This window comes from Beauveria bassiana, assembly GCF_000280675.1.
Source record: "Beauveria bassiana ARSEF 2860 unplaced genomic scaffold BBA_S00006, whole genome shotgun sequence".
NCBI classification, from domain to species: Eukaryota; Fungi; Ascomycota; class Sordariomycetes; order Hypocreales; family Cordycipitaceae; genus Beauveria; species Beauveria bassiana.
This window is the reverse complement of record NW_007930841.1, coordinates 1314762-1331354: the sequence shown is the minus strand read 5'-3', so window position 1 is coordinate 1331354 and position 16593 is coordinate 1314762. Positions and strand designations below refer to the sequence as shown.

At 54.7% G+C, this 16593-nt stretch overlaps 4 protein-coding genes across 4 annotated transcripts; 1 reads left to right on the top strand and 3 right to left on the bottom strand.

Moving 5' to 3' along the window:
* Window positions 1–336: 336 nt before the first annotated feature.
* BBA_03177 (fungal specific transcription factor) lies at window positions 337–1872 on the bottom strand (the record flags this gene model as incomplete). Its single annotated transcript, XM_008598274.1, has 5 exons — window positions 337–346; window positions 427–662; window positions 735–831; window positions 906–1667; window positions 1760–1872. The coding sequence occupies 5 exons, from the start codon at window positions 1870–1872 to the stop codon at window positions 337–339; spliced, it is 1218 nt and encodes a 405-aa protein (XP_008596496.1).
* Window positions 1873–2271: 399 nt separating this feature from the next.
* Window positions 2272–3418, top strand: BBA_03176 (NAD dependent epimerase/dehydratase; the record flags this gene model as incomplete). The annotated part of the gene is made up of 3 exons (XM_008598273.1): window positions 2272–2292; window positions 2360–2777; window positions 2841–3418. The coding sequence occupies 3 exons, from the start codon at window positions 2272–2274 to the stop codon at window positions 3416–3418; spliced, it is 1017 nt and encodes a 338-aa protein (XP_008596495.1).
* A 326-nt stretch (window positions 3419–3744) lies between these two features.
* Window positions 3745–8269, bottom strand: BBA_03175 (RhoGEF domain-containing protein; the record flags this gene model as incomplete). Its single annotated transcript, XM_008598272.1, has 2 exons — window positions 3745–5990; window positions 6043–8269. 2 exons carry the CDS (start codon window positions 8267–8269, stop codon window positions 3745–3747), a joined length of 4473 nt encoding a protein of 1490 aa, XP_008596494.1.
* A 1026-nt stretch (window positions 8270–9295) lies between these two features.
* Window positions 9296–15613, bottom strand: BBA_03174 (uncharacterized protein; the record flags this gene model as incomplete). The annotated part of the gene is made up of 1 exon (XM_008598271.1): window positions 9296–15613. The coding sequence occupies one exon, from the start codon at window positions 15611–15613 to the stop codon at window positions 9296–9298; it is 6318 nt and encodes a 2105-aa protein (XP_008596493.1).
* Between the last annotated feature and the right edge of the window lie 980 nt (window positions 15614–16593).

Sequence of the window (16593 nt, the reverse complement as noted above, 5' to 3'; positions counted from 1 at the left end):
AAAAAAAAAAAAAAAAAAAAAAAAAAAAAAAAAAAAGGCAAAAACTTACCAGCCACAAGCCACCTCTTGGAGAATAACTCTAAAGACTTTTTCAGTGTCGCCACGTGGCTAGCCGCCTCGCTGTCGTGCTCTTCTATGGCCTGTTGCAGGTATATCGACGCTGCTTTATAGTTGACGTGTAGCACGAATGGCGCTATGATATTTCTGACTGTTCCATGCGCTCTGATGATTCTCTCCGCCATTTCCATCGTCGATTGAAGCACCAAGGAGCTCTCTGGAGAGAGTGTGGCGCCTGAGCGGGAAGAGGGCCGGCCTAGAGCCAAGTCTCGATGTGAGTCACGGTGATCTAGGAGCAGGATGGCGCTGTTTCTGTTAGTGCTTGTGCCCAATGAGACATCCGGTGCTAGTTATTACACAGCGTCGTACCTGAAGCAAGTCGACATTTGAGTGCAGAGTTCAAGTCGGCGCACACGAGCCTCGAGACGAGACACGTGAACCAAGGCAAATATGGTGCGGCGAAGCTGTGACGAGTCGTGAGAGCCCTCTGCGACATCTTGAATAACCAAGCTCAACAAGTGAGCTGCTTGCGCAAGTCGGGCGAAGCGCCCCATTTCTAAAGAATTGGCGGAGCCAAGAGTGCATGCACCCTCCGCCCCATTCGTCTGCGCAAAAAATTAGTCAGAATAATATATTACTGGAAAAAGAGCATAATTAAAAGTCACATGTCATCGTACCCCATTATCCCAAATTGTATCGTCAATGGGAAGATAATTGGATGTGACGGGGTCCGGCGTCACCAGCTGGCGTTTGGGATCGGGCAAGTTCATGAACCTGTAGGACAGACCAGTAAGACAAGTGTCTTTCAGTTTGACCGTCGGCGCCAATCATGTTCAGGGTTTTCATACCTGTCTATGGCAAGAATAGCCCACCACACTCGGCGACACTCCTCCAAGTCGAGCGATTGGATTTTGGGATCCGCATGTTCGCTGATGGAGCTGTCAACGCCAAGAGCCACGGCGTACCGCGCGCAGGACGAGATGGACATGAAGGCAGCTGGGTAAATGCCATGCCCCAGTTCGTAACAGGCGATGAAAACACTGGCTTGAAGAACGAGAAGCGAAAAGACGCCAGAGCCTGTGATGGAGAAGTGGAAACGCTTCGTCAAGTCGTATAGCTCGGTTCGGGCCGTCTTGGTCACGACATCGCCACTAAGAATCATGGCCAGCAGCAACAAATGTAATTCGGCGCGGTGGTATGTCAGCCGGTCGAGCAACAATTTGTAAAACTGAATCTTGGACACTATCGGCATCCAGACGTGCACAGTGGAGAAATGATTCTGCGCCGTCGTCCGAATGTCCGCAACGCTGCCGACAGCGGCAGTGACCTCGTCCGTCAACAGAGAGTCGATTTGCAAGGCGGGAAGTTGCAGTTGCGCATGTTGAAACACTTCAGGATCCAGAAAATACTCTGCGGCCAAGTGGTGTTGCTGTTTCTGCACTGCTGGCGGCTCAATGGCCTCTCTGCTCAGAGTGCTGGCTTGCGATGGGCTTGGCGTGTTGAGAGATGGCCATGGCTGCTGTGGTGAGTTGAGCGCTGGAACATCCGCATGCTTTGGGCGGACTTGTCTGCGTTTTCTCCGCTCTGGATATGCGCAAGAGGTGTTTTTTCTATAGCTCCGATATCGATCAGAAAACGTCTGAATTTTACTTTCGATGAATTTGGCTTGAATAATCCAAAGATCATTTTGGCAACGACGTACTGTAAACATAATGTGCACTCTGGTGTAATACGGTCGCATTTCCGTTTCGCTTCACGGCACTGCAAGCACGAATACCGCGAGCCAATTCGAACATCGGAATTATCGGCGGACATGGTAGTTGATGATGAAGAACAAGTCAAGGATCGCAGGTGCGGAGGCGGAACTATGCGTCCTGATGATGATATCTTCCTGGGCATGCCGAGGTTTATGCGGAGCTATGCGGGGCTATGCGGTCTTTTGCGGAGTTATACGGTAATTCGGGGTCATGATCTGCGCTGCGCAAGTGACCCCATCATAGACGGCTCGCATCGCTGTATTGATCATACCAATCTAACTCTTTTGCTTAGAAATCCGGCATTCATCTTCGGAAAGTCAAATCTTCAACTTGCTAATATAAAGAGGATGCCTCGCCATCGCGACTTTGGTTGAATTACCCAGTTACACATTCCGAGTTGTTGAAGTCATCACCCATCCCAAAACCACTCAGTAGTTACAGAAAACAGCTATCAAATATGGCGAAAACAACCCTTCTTGTAAGTATATTTTCAACCTTTTTCGACCCCGCTAGCCATCTCAAAAGCGTATTCTAATGATATTCAGTTCACCGGTGCCACGGGCATGATTGGCTTTAGAACCCTGATCCACCTGTTGGAGCAAGGTAGCTTCAACGTGCGCGTTGCTGTGCGATCGCAGTCGAGCCTCGACAAACTCTTGTCCTACAAACAAATTGCCCCATATGCTTCCCAACTCGAAAGCACAATCGTTCCCGATATTACAGTCCCTGGTGCGTACGATGAGGCTGTCAAGGGTGTCACACACATCATCCACGTTGCGTCTCCCATTCCCAGCGCCCAGACTGCGGATTTCGAGACCGACCTGGTTCAGCCCGCCATTCAGGGCACCGTGGGCATTCTGCAGTCTGCACACAAAGTCACTGGCATCAAGAAAATTGTCATTACCGCTTCAATAGCGGCCATCTCGTCAGAGGCGCATTCAGCATCTGGCGCCACCGTCACTGGTACGTGTGCACCACCGCTCAATTACCCTCTCGAACTTGAAGCTGACATGTGGTGGTGTAAAGAGGAAACCCGCGCTACTGACATCAAGAGGCCCTTTGCGAATGCTTTTGCTGCATACGCTGCTTCCAAGGCACTCTCGTTTGAAGCAACCGACGACTTTATTGCCAAGCACAACCCGGCATTCAGCGTGGTTAGAATTCTGCCGACCTTTGTCGTCGGCCGTGATGATACAGTGACCAATGTGTCGCAGATTGCCAAGGGCACCAATGGCCTTGTCATGGGACCCCTTTTGGGGCATCCACAAGACAACGCCATGTCTGGCGCTTCTGTGCACATAGACGATGTTGCCAAGCTTCACGTTTTGGCTCTGGATCCTGCAATTTCCGACCACGAGACCTTTCTCGCCAGCAACCCTGCTTCTTTCCAATGGGCTGATTCATTCGACATTGTCAAGCGCCGATACCCCGAGCAGTACGCAGCTGGCTTGTTCAAGTTTGACTCTATTCCGAGACCAGAGACTCGCGCCGTCCACGTCGACAGCTCCAAGGCGACAAAAACCCTCGGCATACAGTTTAAAACCTTTGAAGAGCAAGTTGTGTCCGTCGTCGACCATTACTTGGAGCTTGTTACGGCTAAATAATTGGGTCTGTGTGGGTTGCATGAAATGTTGGTAGCCTTTTGAAGCCGGTAACGATACGATTCGACGCTACTGTGGTTCCGCGATCGAGTTCGTTTTCATAGATCAATCTAATTCCTTGAAATCAAAAGGCCATGCAATGTACATGACCAATACAGGTCCTGTACATAGTCTGCAAATATACTCTATCTTCTTCTTTTCTATAGTACATATATATATAAAGTCGTTGTTCTTCCATGTCAACATCTCGAATACCTCAGATCGGTCGTACGTACGTCATTGTTCGGCGTAAAAATAAAACTGCTCTTCGAAATGCAACAGAAAATCCTTCAATCACGCTGCTTCAACGATGCGCGGAGGCTAATATTCTCCCTCTTGAGCCGGCCATTCTCCCTTCTCAGCTTGGCCGCCTCTTCCGAATGCTCCTTGAGCTTAGTCAGGAGCTCTTCCTTGTCCTCCTTGCCCTTACTCCGGAGCGCCCTGACAATCTTGCCGAGCTCGTCGTTGAATTTTTCATAAATCAGCTCATTCTCCGCCGAGACCTCCTTGTGCAGCTGGTCAATGGAGCGCATCTTGCTTTCCGTAGCTTTTAGAGTCGTCTCCGTTTCCTCTTGCAAAGACGCGTACTTGTCTTGCAAATCTTGAATCGTCTTGCTCAGCTTGTCACTCAAGGCTTGCAACGCCGGCGCGTCGGACGGTTTCTTGCTGGCAGAGGCGTCGCCGTGGTGGGTAGCATGATCCATGGCCTTTTGCATCTCGGCTTGTAGTGCAGCGCCGGCTTCGACCACGGCGGTCTTGCCGGTTTTCACCCGATCTCGAAGCCGTTGCGGCGATTGCAGCCTCAGTCGTCCCGGCGATCGGGTAAGTCCACCAACATGCTTGTAACCAGAAGCTGCTGTAGACGAGCCAAGCTGAGTCGGTCTGAGCATGGGAATGTTTGTTACGGAGAGCGCCTTAGCATGTCTGACAAAGGGCCTGGAACGTGACGGCACCTTGCTAGGCACACTGGCGCCATCTAAAGTCGTCAGACTTTCGGTGCTTTCCATGTTTTCCTTCTGCTGCGAGCCACCGCTAATGTCTCGTTGCAGTGCTTGTCCAGCTGTGGTATTGACTTTGCCTGAAGTCTGTTTTGAAAGCTGCAAGGGTTGAACTGTCTCTTCCTCGTCTTCGAGTGTTGTAGCCTCCAGCAAGCTCTTCAAATCAGACAGAGAGCTTCGACGTTTGTGCTTGAACCTTGACAGCGATGAGCCTTCATTTCTAGGCTCACCAATGGTGCTCAATGGATACTCTGCTCTGTGTGAACTCGTCGGTCTGCTCGGAGTATCGAATGCACCAGCAACGGTTGGCCGCTCCCGTGCACTATTTCCTCGCTGTAGAAGCCTGGGCAAGGAACTATCATCGCCCATCAATCCTTGCTTCATGGATCGTCGGGAGAAGCTGGACGGCTCGCCGGTTGCCGGGTTGCGATGCTTGCTCAAACTTCTCCAAACAGATGGCCGTTCCGATCTGTCACTGTTTTGTCGCATCAGCATGTCCAGTCCAAACTTTTTGCGCATTGATGAAGTATTCGACGCCAGAGATCCTGTCATTGATACTTCTTTGCGCAGTGTGGCTGAGCGGATTGACCCTATTGTAGAGGCCTCATACGAAAAGCTTTGGTTCGGGCTTGAGCTACCAAAGATTCGATCGCATTCTTCCACAAGCCGGTCCAAAAGGTTGATATAGTGAGACGCAGTTCCATCCATGACGAGAAGTTCGGCAAAGGCAATCGTCAAGGCGCCCCGGTCACCGTCATCATGGCAGCCGTCCAAAAGGTCCGCTAATAGCTTTATGAGGGAAGCAAACGCGCGACGATTCTGGGGCGCCATGTCAGAGAACAAGAAGCGGACAAAGTCTGCAAAGTCGCCGAGTGCCCTGCGGTTAGCACGATCCTGTAGCGTGTCCATGGACTGCTTGGAAATGACTGCGCCCATTTGCTCGGACCATGCTATGCGCAAGAAGTTTTCAAAAGCAACAAAAATGACTTCTGTGCTCACGTCGTGTGGCAAATCCCAGTCATGGGGATTTCCAATGAGGCGGTTGTAGACATCATTGACAAGCACTTCATCCACTGAAGATCGATTCAGCATCGTTCTACCGTTGATCGCCCCTTTTCGTTCCTGCAGTGCGGCTACATATGCTGTAAAGGTCTCCTCGAGTCGTATTATAGGATTATCTGGCGGCGTGTCCTCGATGAAGGAACGCTCACCACGAATCGATCCTAATATTGAGTGTGAGCTGTTGCTGCGGTGAAGCGAGGGTTGGCGCGCAGCGGTAGCAGTTGATATTGTCGGCTCTGGAGCTGTGATGCTATTGCTGTTGGCAGAATTGCTGCTGGTGGTTCCGCTCCACAGAGTCGATAGTAGCTTCACCGGCGATGCAGTCAAGAGAAAAGATCGTGTCTTATCCGCGCGGGGTACAGGGGTCGTCTGTGCAGAGAAGCTCAAGCTACGCAGTATGTTGCTGTTGTAGGAGACAATGGCGGCTGTGAGATCCATATTCGCAACGTTGAATTGACTATTGAGTAGTTGGATTACTGTTGACATGTTAGTAAAATTGAGTCATGAATGGCGATAGTAGCCACCTACTTCTTCGCGACATTGTAGGAATGAAATCTTCGAGGACAATATCGTCTTGGTATTGCTTGCCGTTGAGACCGGCGGTAATCATCGATATTCGCCTCAGGTCGTTGGCAGCGACTGTAATGACGATTTCGACACCGTAGTGCCCGACGGGCGCTCCCTTTGTTCCCCTCTCATGATCGACAACGATGCGCACAATAGCAGGCTCGCGACGGCCTTCGATAAGTTGGTCCGCGCCCTCTTGAAAAACGGCCGCGTATAGCCCCAGGTTGCTATCAGGCATGCGGATGGAGCGAAGTGTCCAGCGCGGGTCTTCCCTTTCGGACTCTGAAAAGCGCCCTTCGATTCTAGCTCTGGTCACATCCTCTCCCCACCGTGACGCCTTGCCTTCATACAACTCTTGCAGCAGGAAGCATCTTGCCGCTGGCGTTGGACTGGTGCTGTGCTCGTCACTGTGTGCATCCTTGATATCCTTTGTCGGCGTCATCCACGCGAGGCTGCCATTAGCAGACTCGGTGAAGCGCACGCTGGCAAGGTCATGCCAGCCAGTAAAGGCAAACTCGTATGCTGCAGAGCCACCGGCGGCATTCGTCATAGAAATGAGCAATTCTGCAGCTGACGGTTTGCCAATTTCTCTAAGCAAGTCTCTGCCTGTGAGGCGGCCAGTCTTTTTCAGGATGACGACGCAATCCGCAAACAGTAGCAGAATACCTCCGTTGTCGCTTTCGGTAAGAGAGACTCCAAATGGAGGAGAGAGCTCAATAAAATCAGCAGCTCCAATAAGACGACCTTTGGGCTCAAGATCTGCCGGCCAAGCCTGAATAATATTCCGAAGCTGGCTGGCAAGCTGAGGCTTGGTCGTTTCAATCGCATCCATTGAGCATATATTCGTAATAATGTCTCGAGCTTTCAACATTGACTGTAGTGCGGGATGAGTGATTGGTAGCGAAGCAACTATTTGGTCAATCAACAAACTATATCGAGGTAGACGCTGAACGGGCTCAATCAATGCGGATTTCGTCGCTTGATCACCTCGTTGGGGTGTCGCCTGGGGGTCCAAGAAGCCATCCATTGAAGTTGGGAAATGCTGGCTGGCCTTGATATAATCTCTGTAGCAGTCGGAGAATTTCGGAAACCACTCAAGGAAGGCCCTTGCCATGGCAAGAGCACCGATTGGATCTTTGGGACGTGCCATGCCGGCCTGGCGAGGGCTAAGAAGGTGCGCACTATTGCCCTCCATGTCTACCAATGCCTCTTCTTCTGTCTCGTCCATGACATTTTGCAATTCCGTCAAAAATGCCGAGTTGAGTTTGAGAATCTCATCAGCCGACGTCGGAAACAACCGCGCGAGTTCAACTTCAGCAGCAGTGAGGCTCTGTCCCTCTCTCTTTTGGACCCCATCGCGAAACTTGTCGACGACAGTGTGGGCTAGCTCGTTGAGCTTCAAGACGTAGCGTTCCTCGGTGTCGACAAGCTCCGCGAGCTTCATGCGCAGCTCAATCTTTTGCTCCACGGTAAAGGTCTTGCTCTTGTTTATCGAGGTCGGCTTGGAAGGCGCGCGGCGCAGTCGACTCGTAGGAATAAACACGGGCTCGCCAAACAGCTTTACCAGCGGAGTATAGCCGCCATACTGTCGCAGCGTCGGGTCGAGAATGTCGTCTTCGTCTTCGGGCACGTCTTCGAGGTCTTCTTCTTGGAGCGGCACAATGGAACCCGGGGGCAGGACAAGGTCAATGTCGAGGTTGCTCACGTGCTGCGGCTGAAGCGCATCCTGAATTGCCGACACGACGCCGGCCGTGTTATCGCTCGGGACCATGTCCGCCACGACGTTGGCGGCGTGCTGGTCGTCAAACAGCGGGACATCGCGGCCGAGCTGCCTGGATCTGGTAGGGTACGCATTCTTGAGATGGGCGCGGACGACGTCGGGTAGCTCGCAGAAGTAGCGAAAGAGGCCAAAGGCGAGGGCGCGGTAGACATCGTCACCCTGGAACTCGCGCGGCAGGCGGGCGACGACGCTGTAAAAGGGCGAGTTGGGGGAGATTGTCAGGCGCGGATAGCTGCGCAGGCCGGCGGGCGAGAAGACGTGGATCTGGACGCGCGAGCTGTTGTGGGTGGCCGTCGTCGAGGCGCCGTAGAGGACGACGATGGGGATGTGACCGAGGAGAGGATCCGAGGCGTGGTATGCGACTAGCTGCTCCGGCGCGAGCACAATGTCGTCGGTGACTCGAACCATGACGGCGGTGGTGGTGGCTGCGGCGGCAAGCGGGCGTCAGGCGGCGGGCGGGAGGGCGGTCAACGGTCGTGGACCATAGCCGTAACGGTGTTCTGGATGGAATGCGCGCTCAATACAAAAATCGATATCTGGATCAAGAAAACGGGGGCATCGAAAAAAAAAGTAATAACAATAAAGAGATATCCAGGTCTTGGGGGCGGGGGGGGGAAGGTCTCAGTTAAACTGGGAAGCGGAGCGCAAATGCCAACACAGTGCCCTCCCCGTTTTGTTTGCCCTTGGCTTGCTTCAACGGCCACCAAGAGCCTGAAATCGGGCCAAATTGGGGGCCACAAAATTCGAGAGGCTTCCAAGCGGGTTTCGGGCCTCTTAGGCGGTCGCCAGCTTTTAATTTCTTTAACCTCGACGATACTTTGTCCGACCTTTGAAGAGTCGATTTAATCCAAGCTTTTCAACGCGGCGTGGCCCATGTGGGACGCGTCTCGGCTCGTGATGCTGTGTTGCTTTATTTAGATCACTCGCGTGCCAGCATGTAAACAAAACGGGTACTTGTCCGCCCTGCAAGATTTCGCTGTGGTGGGGGGTACCTTGGCGACGCGGGGCACTACATCCATGTATCAATGTATTTTATGCATAATTAACGAGGATTTATAATTGACGATGATGATTCAAAGTAATAACCTCCTTATTCTCACATGATTGAATATATCTGCACGCATTAATAGTTCACACAAAGAGGGAAAAAAAGAAAGAGGAAAAAACATCCCCTGCAGAGGCTGCCCTTTCCAAATCATATCGCAGTAATCCAAAACACAGTGGTGGTATCTTAATAATCTAACAGGCTCAAGTCAAAATGATCAAAAACTCCAAAAGAAATACCCAAACTCCGAGTCATGAACCCAAGTCTCCAAGACATGTCTATCCAAACGACAAAAGCCTTCCCAATTTTTTGACGCCAAAACCATGCATGCTCATCATCTCATACAAAAAATTATACACAGAAACTTCAAAGAGACATCAGTGCTTCGATCAATCCTCAAATTGATGTCTCTTTCCCTCCCTCGACGCTATTCGCTTTCGCCTATCTTCTCCCAAGATAACCGAAGCGAGGCGTTTTACCAGCTCCTCCTCGTCCCAGCCGCCAACGTATACCGAAAAGGCATCCACGCAGTCCACGTGCCAACGCTCGAGTTTCATAGACTCGCCTTTGCTGTTGACAAACATGCCAATGTACTTGTCCGCGCGGCTTTTTCCCAGATCGGGGAACTGACCCTTGCGACGGGCTCGGACAATCGCCTGCAAAAGTAGCCAGTGCTGGTCCGACCAAGCCGTCTGCGACAAGACCATCTGCGAGAATGCTGCCCCTGGCTCACTCTCCTCCAGCGGCGGCGCGTCCGTCATGGAGACATCTGACGAGCCCTGGCTTCTCTGGTCGTTGCCGCTGCCCTCGTTCACTTGCCCGGTCAGTAATGGCGGCTGGCGATCCTTGGAGCAGTCGTCAAACAACAGCTCGGGCAGCATTCCCTGTACCACGCGGCGCTTGTAGCGCGCCAGTTCCTGCTCGTGCGGCGACATCACACTGCTCGTGAATTCCACCACCCGGCCTGGCGTGTGCGGCTTCAGCGGATTGCGCAGGTTTGACTTTGTCGGCTGCGCATCCTTTGGCGGCAGTGGTTTCATGAACGGCATGATGACATCGTCACTGTCGTTGCTGTCCACGCTGTTGCAGCCCCATCGAGGATACCGCTGCCATTTGACAATGTCCTCATCTGACATGCCCGATCTGGGGCCCCGCGGTTCTGTAAAAAGCCCCGATGACACCGAAGACCCCTTTGCCGCCGAGGAGGGCCCTGCAGCCGCCTGGCTCGCCCCTTGCGACCATGGCGCTGGATTCGACTTTGGTGGCATCACTGCTGGAACATGACGCACATCCGAAATCCTGCTCTGCGGAATAGGTGGATTCGTCTGCGTCTTCGCTTCTCCCGCACTTCGAGACTTCATTGCCTCTCCAAACGGGGTTGCGAAACGGCGCAAGGACCAAGGCCGCGGCGTGCTTGTTGAAGGAAGCACGGGCTGCGCAACCGACGTGTTCGGGGTCGCTTTTCCAATCTTGCCGAACATATTTGGACGGCCTTGCCCGCTCAAAGTCGGGCGAAGGTTCCGGCCAATAATATTCGGACCAGAGCTCTGAGAAAGCGGTTTTGAGCGAGAGTCCCGAGCAAGTATGCTTGCACGAGAGCTCTTGCCAAACGAGCCCCGACCAAGTGTCTGTTCCCACCAAGTTGAAGGAGTGCGCGTAGACGTCACCGAAGATTCTGAGCGCTGCGTCGCCGGCGTCGGCTCCTGCTCGCCCAAGTTCAAACTACTGTCGGAGACGGGGGCTTTCTGTGTCGCCGGCGCCTGGGGAAACAGGCGGCCTGCTGGCACCACTGGAGGCGCAGGGGCGGGAATAAGAGCAGGAGTAGGAACGGGAGCTGCCTCGGCGCGTTTGGTCTTCCCTGGGAAGAATCTGTCCCTCAGCATGCCCGGAATGGCAATCGGTGAGGAGAAGAAAGTCGACAGATCAAATCTGCTAGCCTTTGCAGCAGACTCGGTGAGGTTCTGTGCCTCTTCCGCTGCCCGCTTTCGGCCGAGGAGTGAGTACTCCTCTGCGTCTTCCTCTAGGCGCGAGGGCTCCTCTAGACGCGAGGGCTCCTCCTGGCGCCGGGGCTCTTCCCGGCGCGCGGGCTCTTCTCGGCGCACGGGCTTCCTCCATTGCGCTTCTGAGCGCACATAACCCAGCTCGCGCGCACGCCGAACTCGGCGCGACGCCGTATCGCGACGCGAAGACCCATCCCGGCGCCGTGGTGAGCCAGGCTGGTTAGTCGCAGACTGTGCAAGCCCCTCCTGTGGCGTGTTAGCAGTCGGTGCCTCGCCATTTCGCATCCACGATGTTGACGCCTCTCTGAGCGGTGGGAAGGTCTCCTTGGCAACCCTGTTCCTCTTCCGCGCTCTTCCACCAGAAGACGAATGCTTTCGCCGTTTCGGTGATTCCCTTTGCGCTTCCGCCTCCCACATGTCCGTGTCGTTGGCTCTAGGTGGCGGGAGCGGCGGTAACTCCGGCTCAGACATGACTTCCTCGTCGGGCCTAGCTGGCAGCTGCCATTCTCCTTCCGATTCCAGTTGTGCTTGCTCTAGCGCTGGCTCACTAGACACAGACGCAGGCAGCATAAAGGAACGTGCGGTAGAGTTGGTCGCCGCGGGCCGCGAAGACATTGCATTCCTCACAACATCTTGGAGCGTGTTGTCGCCGCGCAAGTCCGGGCTAATCGAGCCTTCGTTGATGATCCAGCTCAGATTGACGTCACTAGACGGTGACGGCGGCAGCGAGTTCGTCCCAGAGGCGCGGTCAACTGTCAATTCTTCGACCTGCGGAGCCGCATCTAGAGACGGGCTCGCTAAAGGCAAAGGTTCGACACTATGAATTCGCTCTCGGGGAGGCGACTGTCGCTGCGGTAGCGACTCTACCGTGGCCACTGCAATGTCAAGGCTCTTGGTGCTCCTGCGAGGGGGGGAATCTGGCAGCGAGTTGGTCCCAGAGACACGGTCCACTATCGATTCTTCGGCCTGCGGCGCCGCATCTAAAGACGGGCTCGCTGAAGGCAAAAGTTCGACACTGTGAGTTTGCTCTCGGGGAGGCGACTGTCGCTGCTGCGCCACAGCTCGCTGTAGCGAATCCACGTAGTCCACTGCAAGTTTCAGGCTCCTTCCGCGAGGGGGGGCCTCTGGCACCGGGTTCGTGACAGAGACGTGGTCGACTGTCGATTCCTCAACATGCCGCGCCAAATCTAAATATAGGCTCGCTGGAAACAAAGGTTCGACACTGGGAGTCCGCTCCCGGGGAGGGGACTGTCTCTGCGACGGCACAACTGGCGGCATCGAATTCACGGAGGTCACTGCCAGGTCAAGGCCCCTTCTGCTGGGGAGAGACTCTGGTGGTGGCGAGGCTGAAGCGGAAACCAAAGGTAAAGCCTCAGTTGGTTGCGGGGCACTCGGCTTCTTGATGCCCCTCGCAAACATGCTCCCAGTAGTCGGAGAGTGCATGGCAAGAGAGGGCTCTCGGCGCGGGCTCAGCTGCGGCGCTTTCGAAGCCATGTCTGAGGGCTTGACGCTCTTGGTTGACTCCCGGGGCGACGAAGGGTGCTCATTTGAGCGAGACGACTCACCGATGCTCTCAAAAGTCAGCGCCCGCAATGCCGGGCTCTTGCTGGCACGCGCGCTCGGGCTTTTGCTGGGCCGGCCGCTTGCCTCGTGCTCCTTTGAGCCAGAGCGAGGCTCCTTGCTGCCGGAGATTCTAAACGGACTGCCTAGCTGACGCTCCCGAGCTTCCGGGGATGGCGGGTCCGACGTGACACTCTGCAGAGCACGACCAATTCTGACAATGGGGGAGAGCGCCGGGCGAACATGTCCAGCCGGCGCAGACTCTTGGGCCACAGACTGTGGCTGCTGAGTCGGGGATGGAATCTGTTGGCGGGGCGTTTCTTCCAGCGACGAGCCGCTGACCTGAGCAGCAGACCCTGCCTGTTGAGCCGCCCAATACCGCTGGGACCATGGCGTCGACGATGGCCCAGCCAAGTGGCTCGCTTCGACCGGAGAGCCAATGAACGAGTGCGTTCGAGGCTGCTGATGCGCAGAGACGGGGGTCTCCTGAATAGGAGCATTCTGCGGAGAGCTGTCGGGTGTTGGCAGTCGAGTTGCTTCAGGCTGCGCTTCGCTGGCAGTGGAGGGGAAGGGAAGCTCTTCGGCTACCTCTTCTACAACCGCCTCTGCAGCTTGCTCGCCATTGCTGTTCTCTTCGCCTTCGTCCGACATCACTGCGTCATCTCCGCGCTCTGCTTGCTGTTCCTCGCCAGTGTCCGCATCAGGCACTTCAGAGTCTGTCTGTGCCGCTTGCCCTGCCTCTTGCTCGTGCTCAAAGTTTGTTTGCTCCGGCTCGTGTGCCAGTTCGGCATCTTCAGCAATCTCTGCCACGGCCGCGTTCTGCTCTTGACTGGCTACAAGCTCATCCATGATCTCGTCCATTTGCTCATCATTGAGCTCTTCCCAACTCATTTCTCGCCCATTCCTCGGCGCCATCCTTGCTAGAACCTCCTCAGGAATCTCCGAAAAGGAATCTTCGTACATCATGGAATCCTCCATGGTTTCTTGCGCTTCGGCGCTATCTGATGACGCAGGTCTCACTGTTCGCTCAGGAGAGTCTGCTGCACGTGGACTCTTGCGTGGAGACCTCGAGCCTTCCCCGACATACCGCTTGGCAACACGGTAGCGGAGCGGTGACGAGTTCGCCGCCTTTCGGGGAGACGGCATCAATCGCGTGTTGCGAGACATGGATGGAGACGGGCGGACGGACGGCTGTCTGAACGACGTCACTTCGGGCTCCGGCTCCGGTTCTACTGCCACTATTTGCGTGGCAGCTGCTTCGATCTCAGCGCTGACCTCTTTCTCAACTTGTCGTTCAAGGTGAGAGTATTCCTCTTCCACAATCGTCTCCAGCAAATGTCTATCGTGTGCAGGAGCGCCAGGTGCAGGTTCCGATTCATGCTCGACTGCAGCCTCTACAACCTGCGGTCGCAACGTATCTGACTGACCTTCAAGATCAGATTCAGATGCCACGTTGGCAACCAGCGGCTCGGGCGCAGCAGCCTCCTCTTCAGCCGGTTCGTTTTCAGACTCGCGGCTGGCCAGTGAAACTGGTTCATCAGGCTTATCGAAATTCACAGCCACAGGTTGCGACACTTCTGGCTGAGCTTCAAGTTCAGATCCAGATTGCAAGTCGGCAACTGCTAGCTGCGGTGTAGCAGATTCATCTCGTGCCGGTTCGTTTCCAGAATCACGGCCACTCAAAGTATCTGCGTCATCATCTGCATCGTCCTCGCCTTCGTCTTCTCGGTCAGCAACTTCGCCCTGGCGAAGATACTCTAGCGTGTTGTTGATGATGAGGTTTGTGTCATCACCAATGTCGCTATACTGAGATGGAAGGGGAGCAACGCCCTGTGTGCTTGCTTGGAGTGAAGGGATCGAATTCATGAGGATCATGCTGAAGTCCTCGCCCTGTGCGATGGTGTCATTTCTCATAGTCATCGTAGGCCCTGCCAGTGGCTCATCATCAACAGATGAGACATCACTGGCGGCTGGCGCAAGAAAGCCATAGTCGTCTTCTGGCACTGACGCCTCTCGCTCTTCCTGGAGCTCTTCCTGGAGCTCACTCTGGCGCTCTTCCTGGCGCTCTTCCTGGCGCTCACCCTGGAGCTTTTCCTCGCGCTCTTCTTCGCGCTCTTCAATTCGCGCTTTTAATGTCTCGACTGGCTGTACAGAAGCTCTCGGAGTTGTTTCGCGTGAAACTGCTGCCAGCCAGAGATCCGACTCTGGCTCCGCTTGCGCCGGCGGTGCCGGCATGCCACGCTCTCCATCTGTTGTTGCCGTAGTCGTAATATCCCGTTGCAAGTCGTCTTCGCTTAGAGGCACCTGAGTATTTGCCGCCGCATGGTCGGCAGCATCAGTGCGTCCAGCAAAACGACCCGGCACCACGGGCTGTCGCCGTCTACGCACGCTTCGCTTCGCCGGGCTGCCTCTGCGTGCTGGACCTGTGCCCAGCTCGCTGGACGGCTGAGCAGCCCGGTTTCTGGGCGAGAGTGCGCGGCGTTTCGGCGTGGGTGACCTCTGGGTGAGGTCGTCCGCCATCGAGTCAGACTCTGAACTGTCTGGTCTCGTGTCTGGCTGGCGGGGTGTTGTTTGCGGCGCCGGAGAAGGCTCTCGTCGCCTCTTCCCCCTCGCGAGTTTCGGAGCCGGCGTTCCATTGGACGCGCGGATCCGGGTCTTCCGCGGTTGCGGCGTAGCATTCGTCGAGCCCAATACATCACTAGACTCGTCCTCGATCGAATACTTGAGCGGCACCGTCGTTGTCGTCGTCGTGGCGCGTTCGCGAGAAGCGCCCGACCTCGGCGTCGGGAAGAGTGACTGGCGCGTGGCCTCGTCTGCCGTGCCGTCCTCGTCCGTCTCTTCCACGCTGACCACTAGGCCGCCCCGTGTCGACCTCCTGCTGCCGCCGCCGCTAGTGCCCTTGCTGAGCTCGTACGCCTGCTTTCTAGGCGAGGCGCCGAGCGACAGGAACTTTTGCGCGCGCTGGCTGCGGGTGACGCGCCGCGTGTTGGAGGAGGGGGCTTGGTCTGGGGAGGCACCATCATTGAGGGGATCCGGCGACGACATGAGGTCGCCGCGCGGGGTGCCTGGGTTGGCAACGCTGTGCCAGCGCAGCTGATATGAGTCGGGCTGCGCACCGACAGAGGTGTTTCGTCTGGACATTTCCATAATGGGCGTGGGGAAAGAGGCAAAAAAAGAGGATAAGTCTTGTCGCTTAATCCCAACCCGTGGAGCTGCAGAGCCATGGAAAATGGAATGCGAAATCCTGGGGAGAGAAACGGGGGGGAATTTTATAGAGAAATTTTTTCTCGTTAAGCGCCGAAAGTGTTTGCGATCGCGTCTTGCGATACCTAGTACAGCCGCGTACAGACGTTACAATATTGGTTCTGGTGAAAGGTAGTACGCTGCTGTGTTGTTTACTTAGCTACCCGATCTGGATTAGCGTGCATAAAGAAAGGCCGTTGGTGGGACTTTGCCGGATAATACTATCACCGTTTCCGTGAAAATTTTAGTTCAGGTCTCACAGCGTAGCACACAGTCACATGCGCAGCGATCGGGGGACGAAATGGATGGTTCATGATGAACTTGACGACTACAATATCCGTAAATTGCATGAAATTTGGATCTCCAATACTGATTGCGATGAAATATTTCATGATATCGTTTGTACGGTTTTGAATTGCTGGTCTAGCGAGTAATTGCACTGCTCTCTGTGTCTTGCGTCATCCTGGGCGGCGCCCAAGTAACTTGACCGCGTGATTATGTAAATTGCCAGGCACAAGCCCAAGTGTCGCCGAGAGCCCACGAAAAAGAATCGACTTCAATCAGCCTGGGGTACCTTTCACCACTCTAGTTAGCGCCTTATTCATTTCTCTGTCTGCAGCCGAATGTGCGGGATCGTCCCACGCTTCGGCATCCACCCCCACGGGACCTCGGCTGAGAGCTTTCCATCTAGTTAGCTCAACCACTGTCACATTGAACCACGGATCAATGCGCCAAACTCAATCTCTCATTCCTTTCATACATTCGCCAGCATCTCCCTTTCATCAACCTTCTTTATCCTTTCTCGTTTGTGCTCCATCTCGATGAACAGAGCCTCCCCGCCATCCTCTCGCCAGTTATCCCTGTCCTGATACTCCACCATCCTG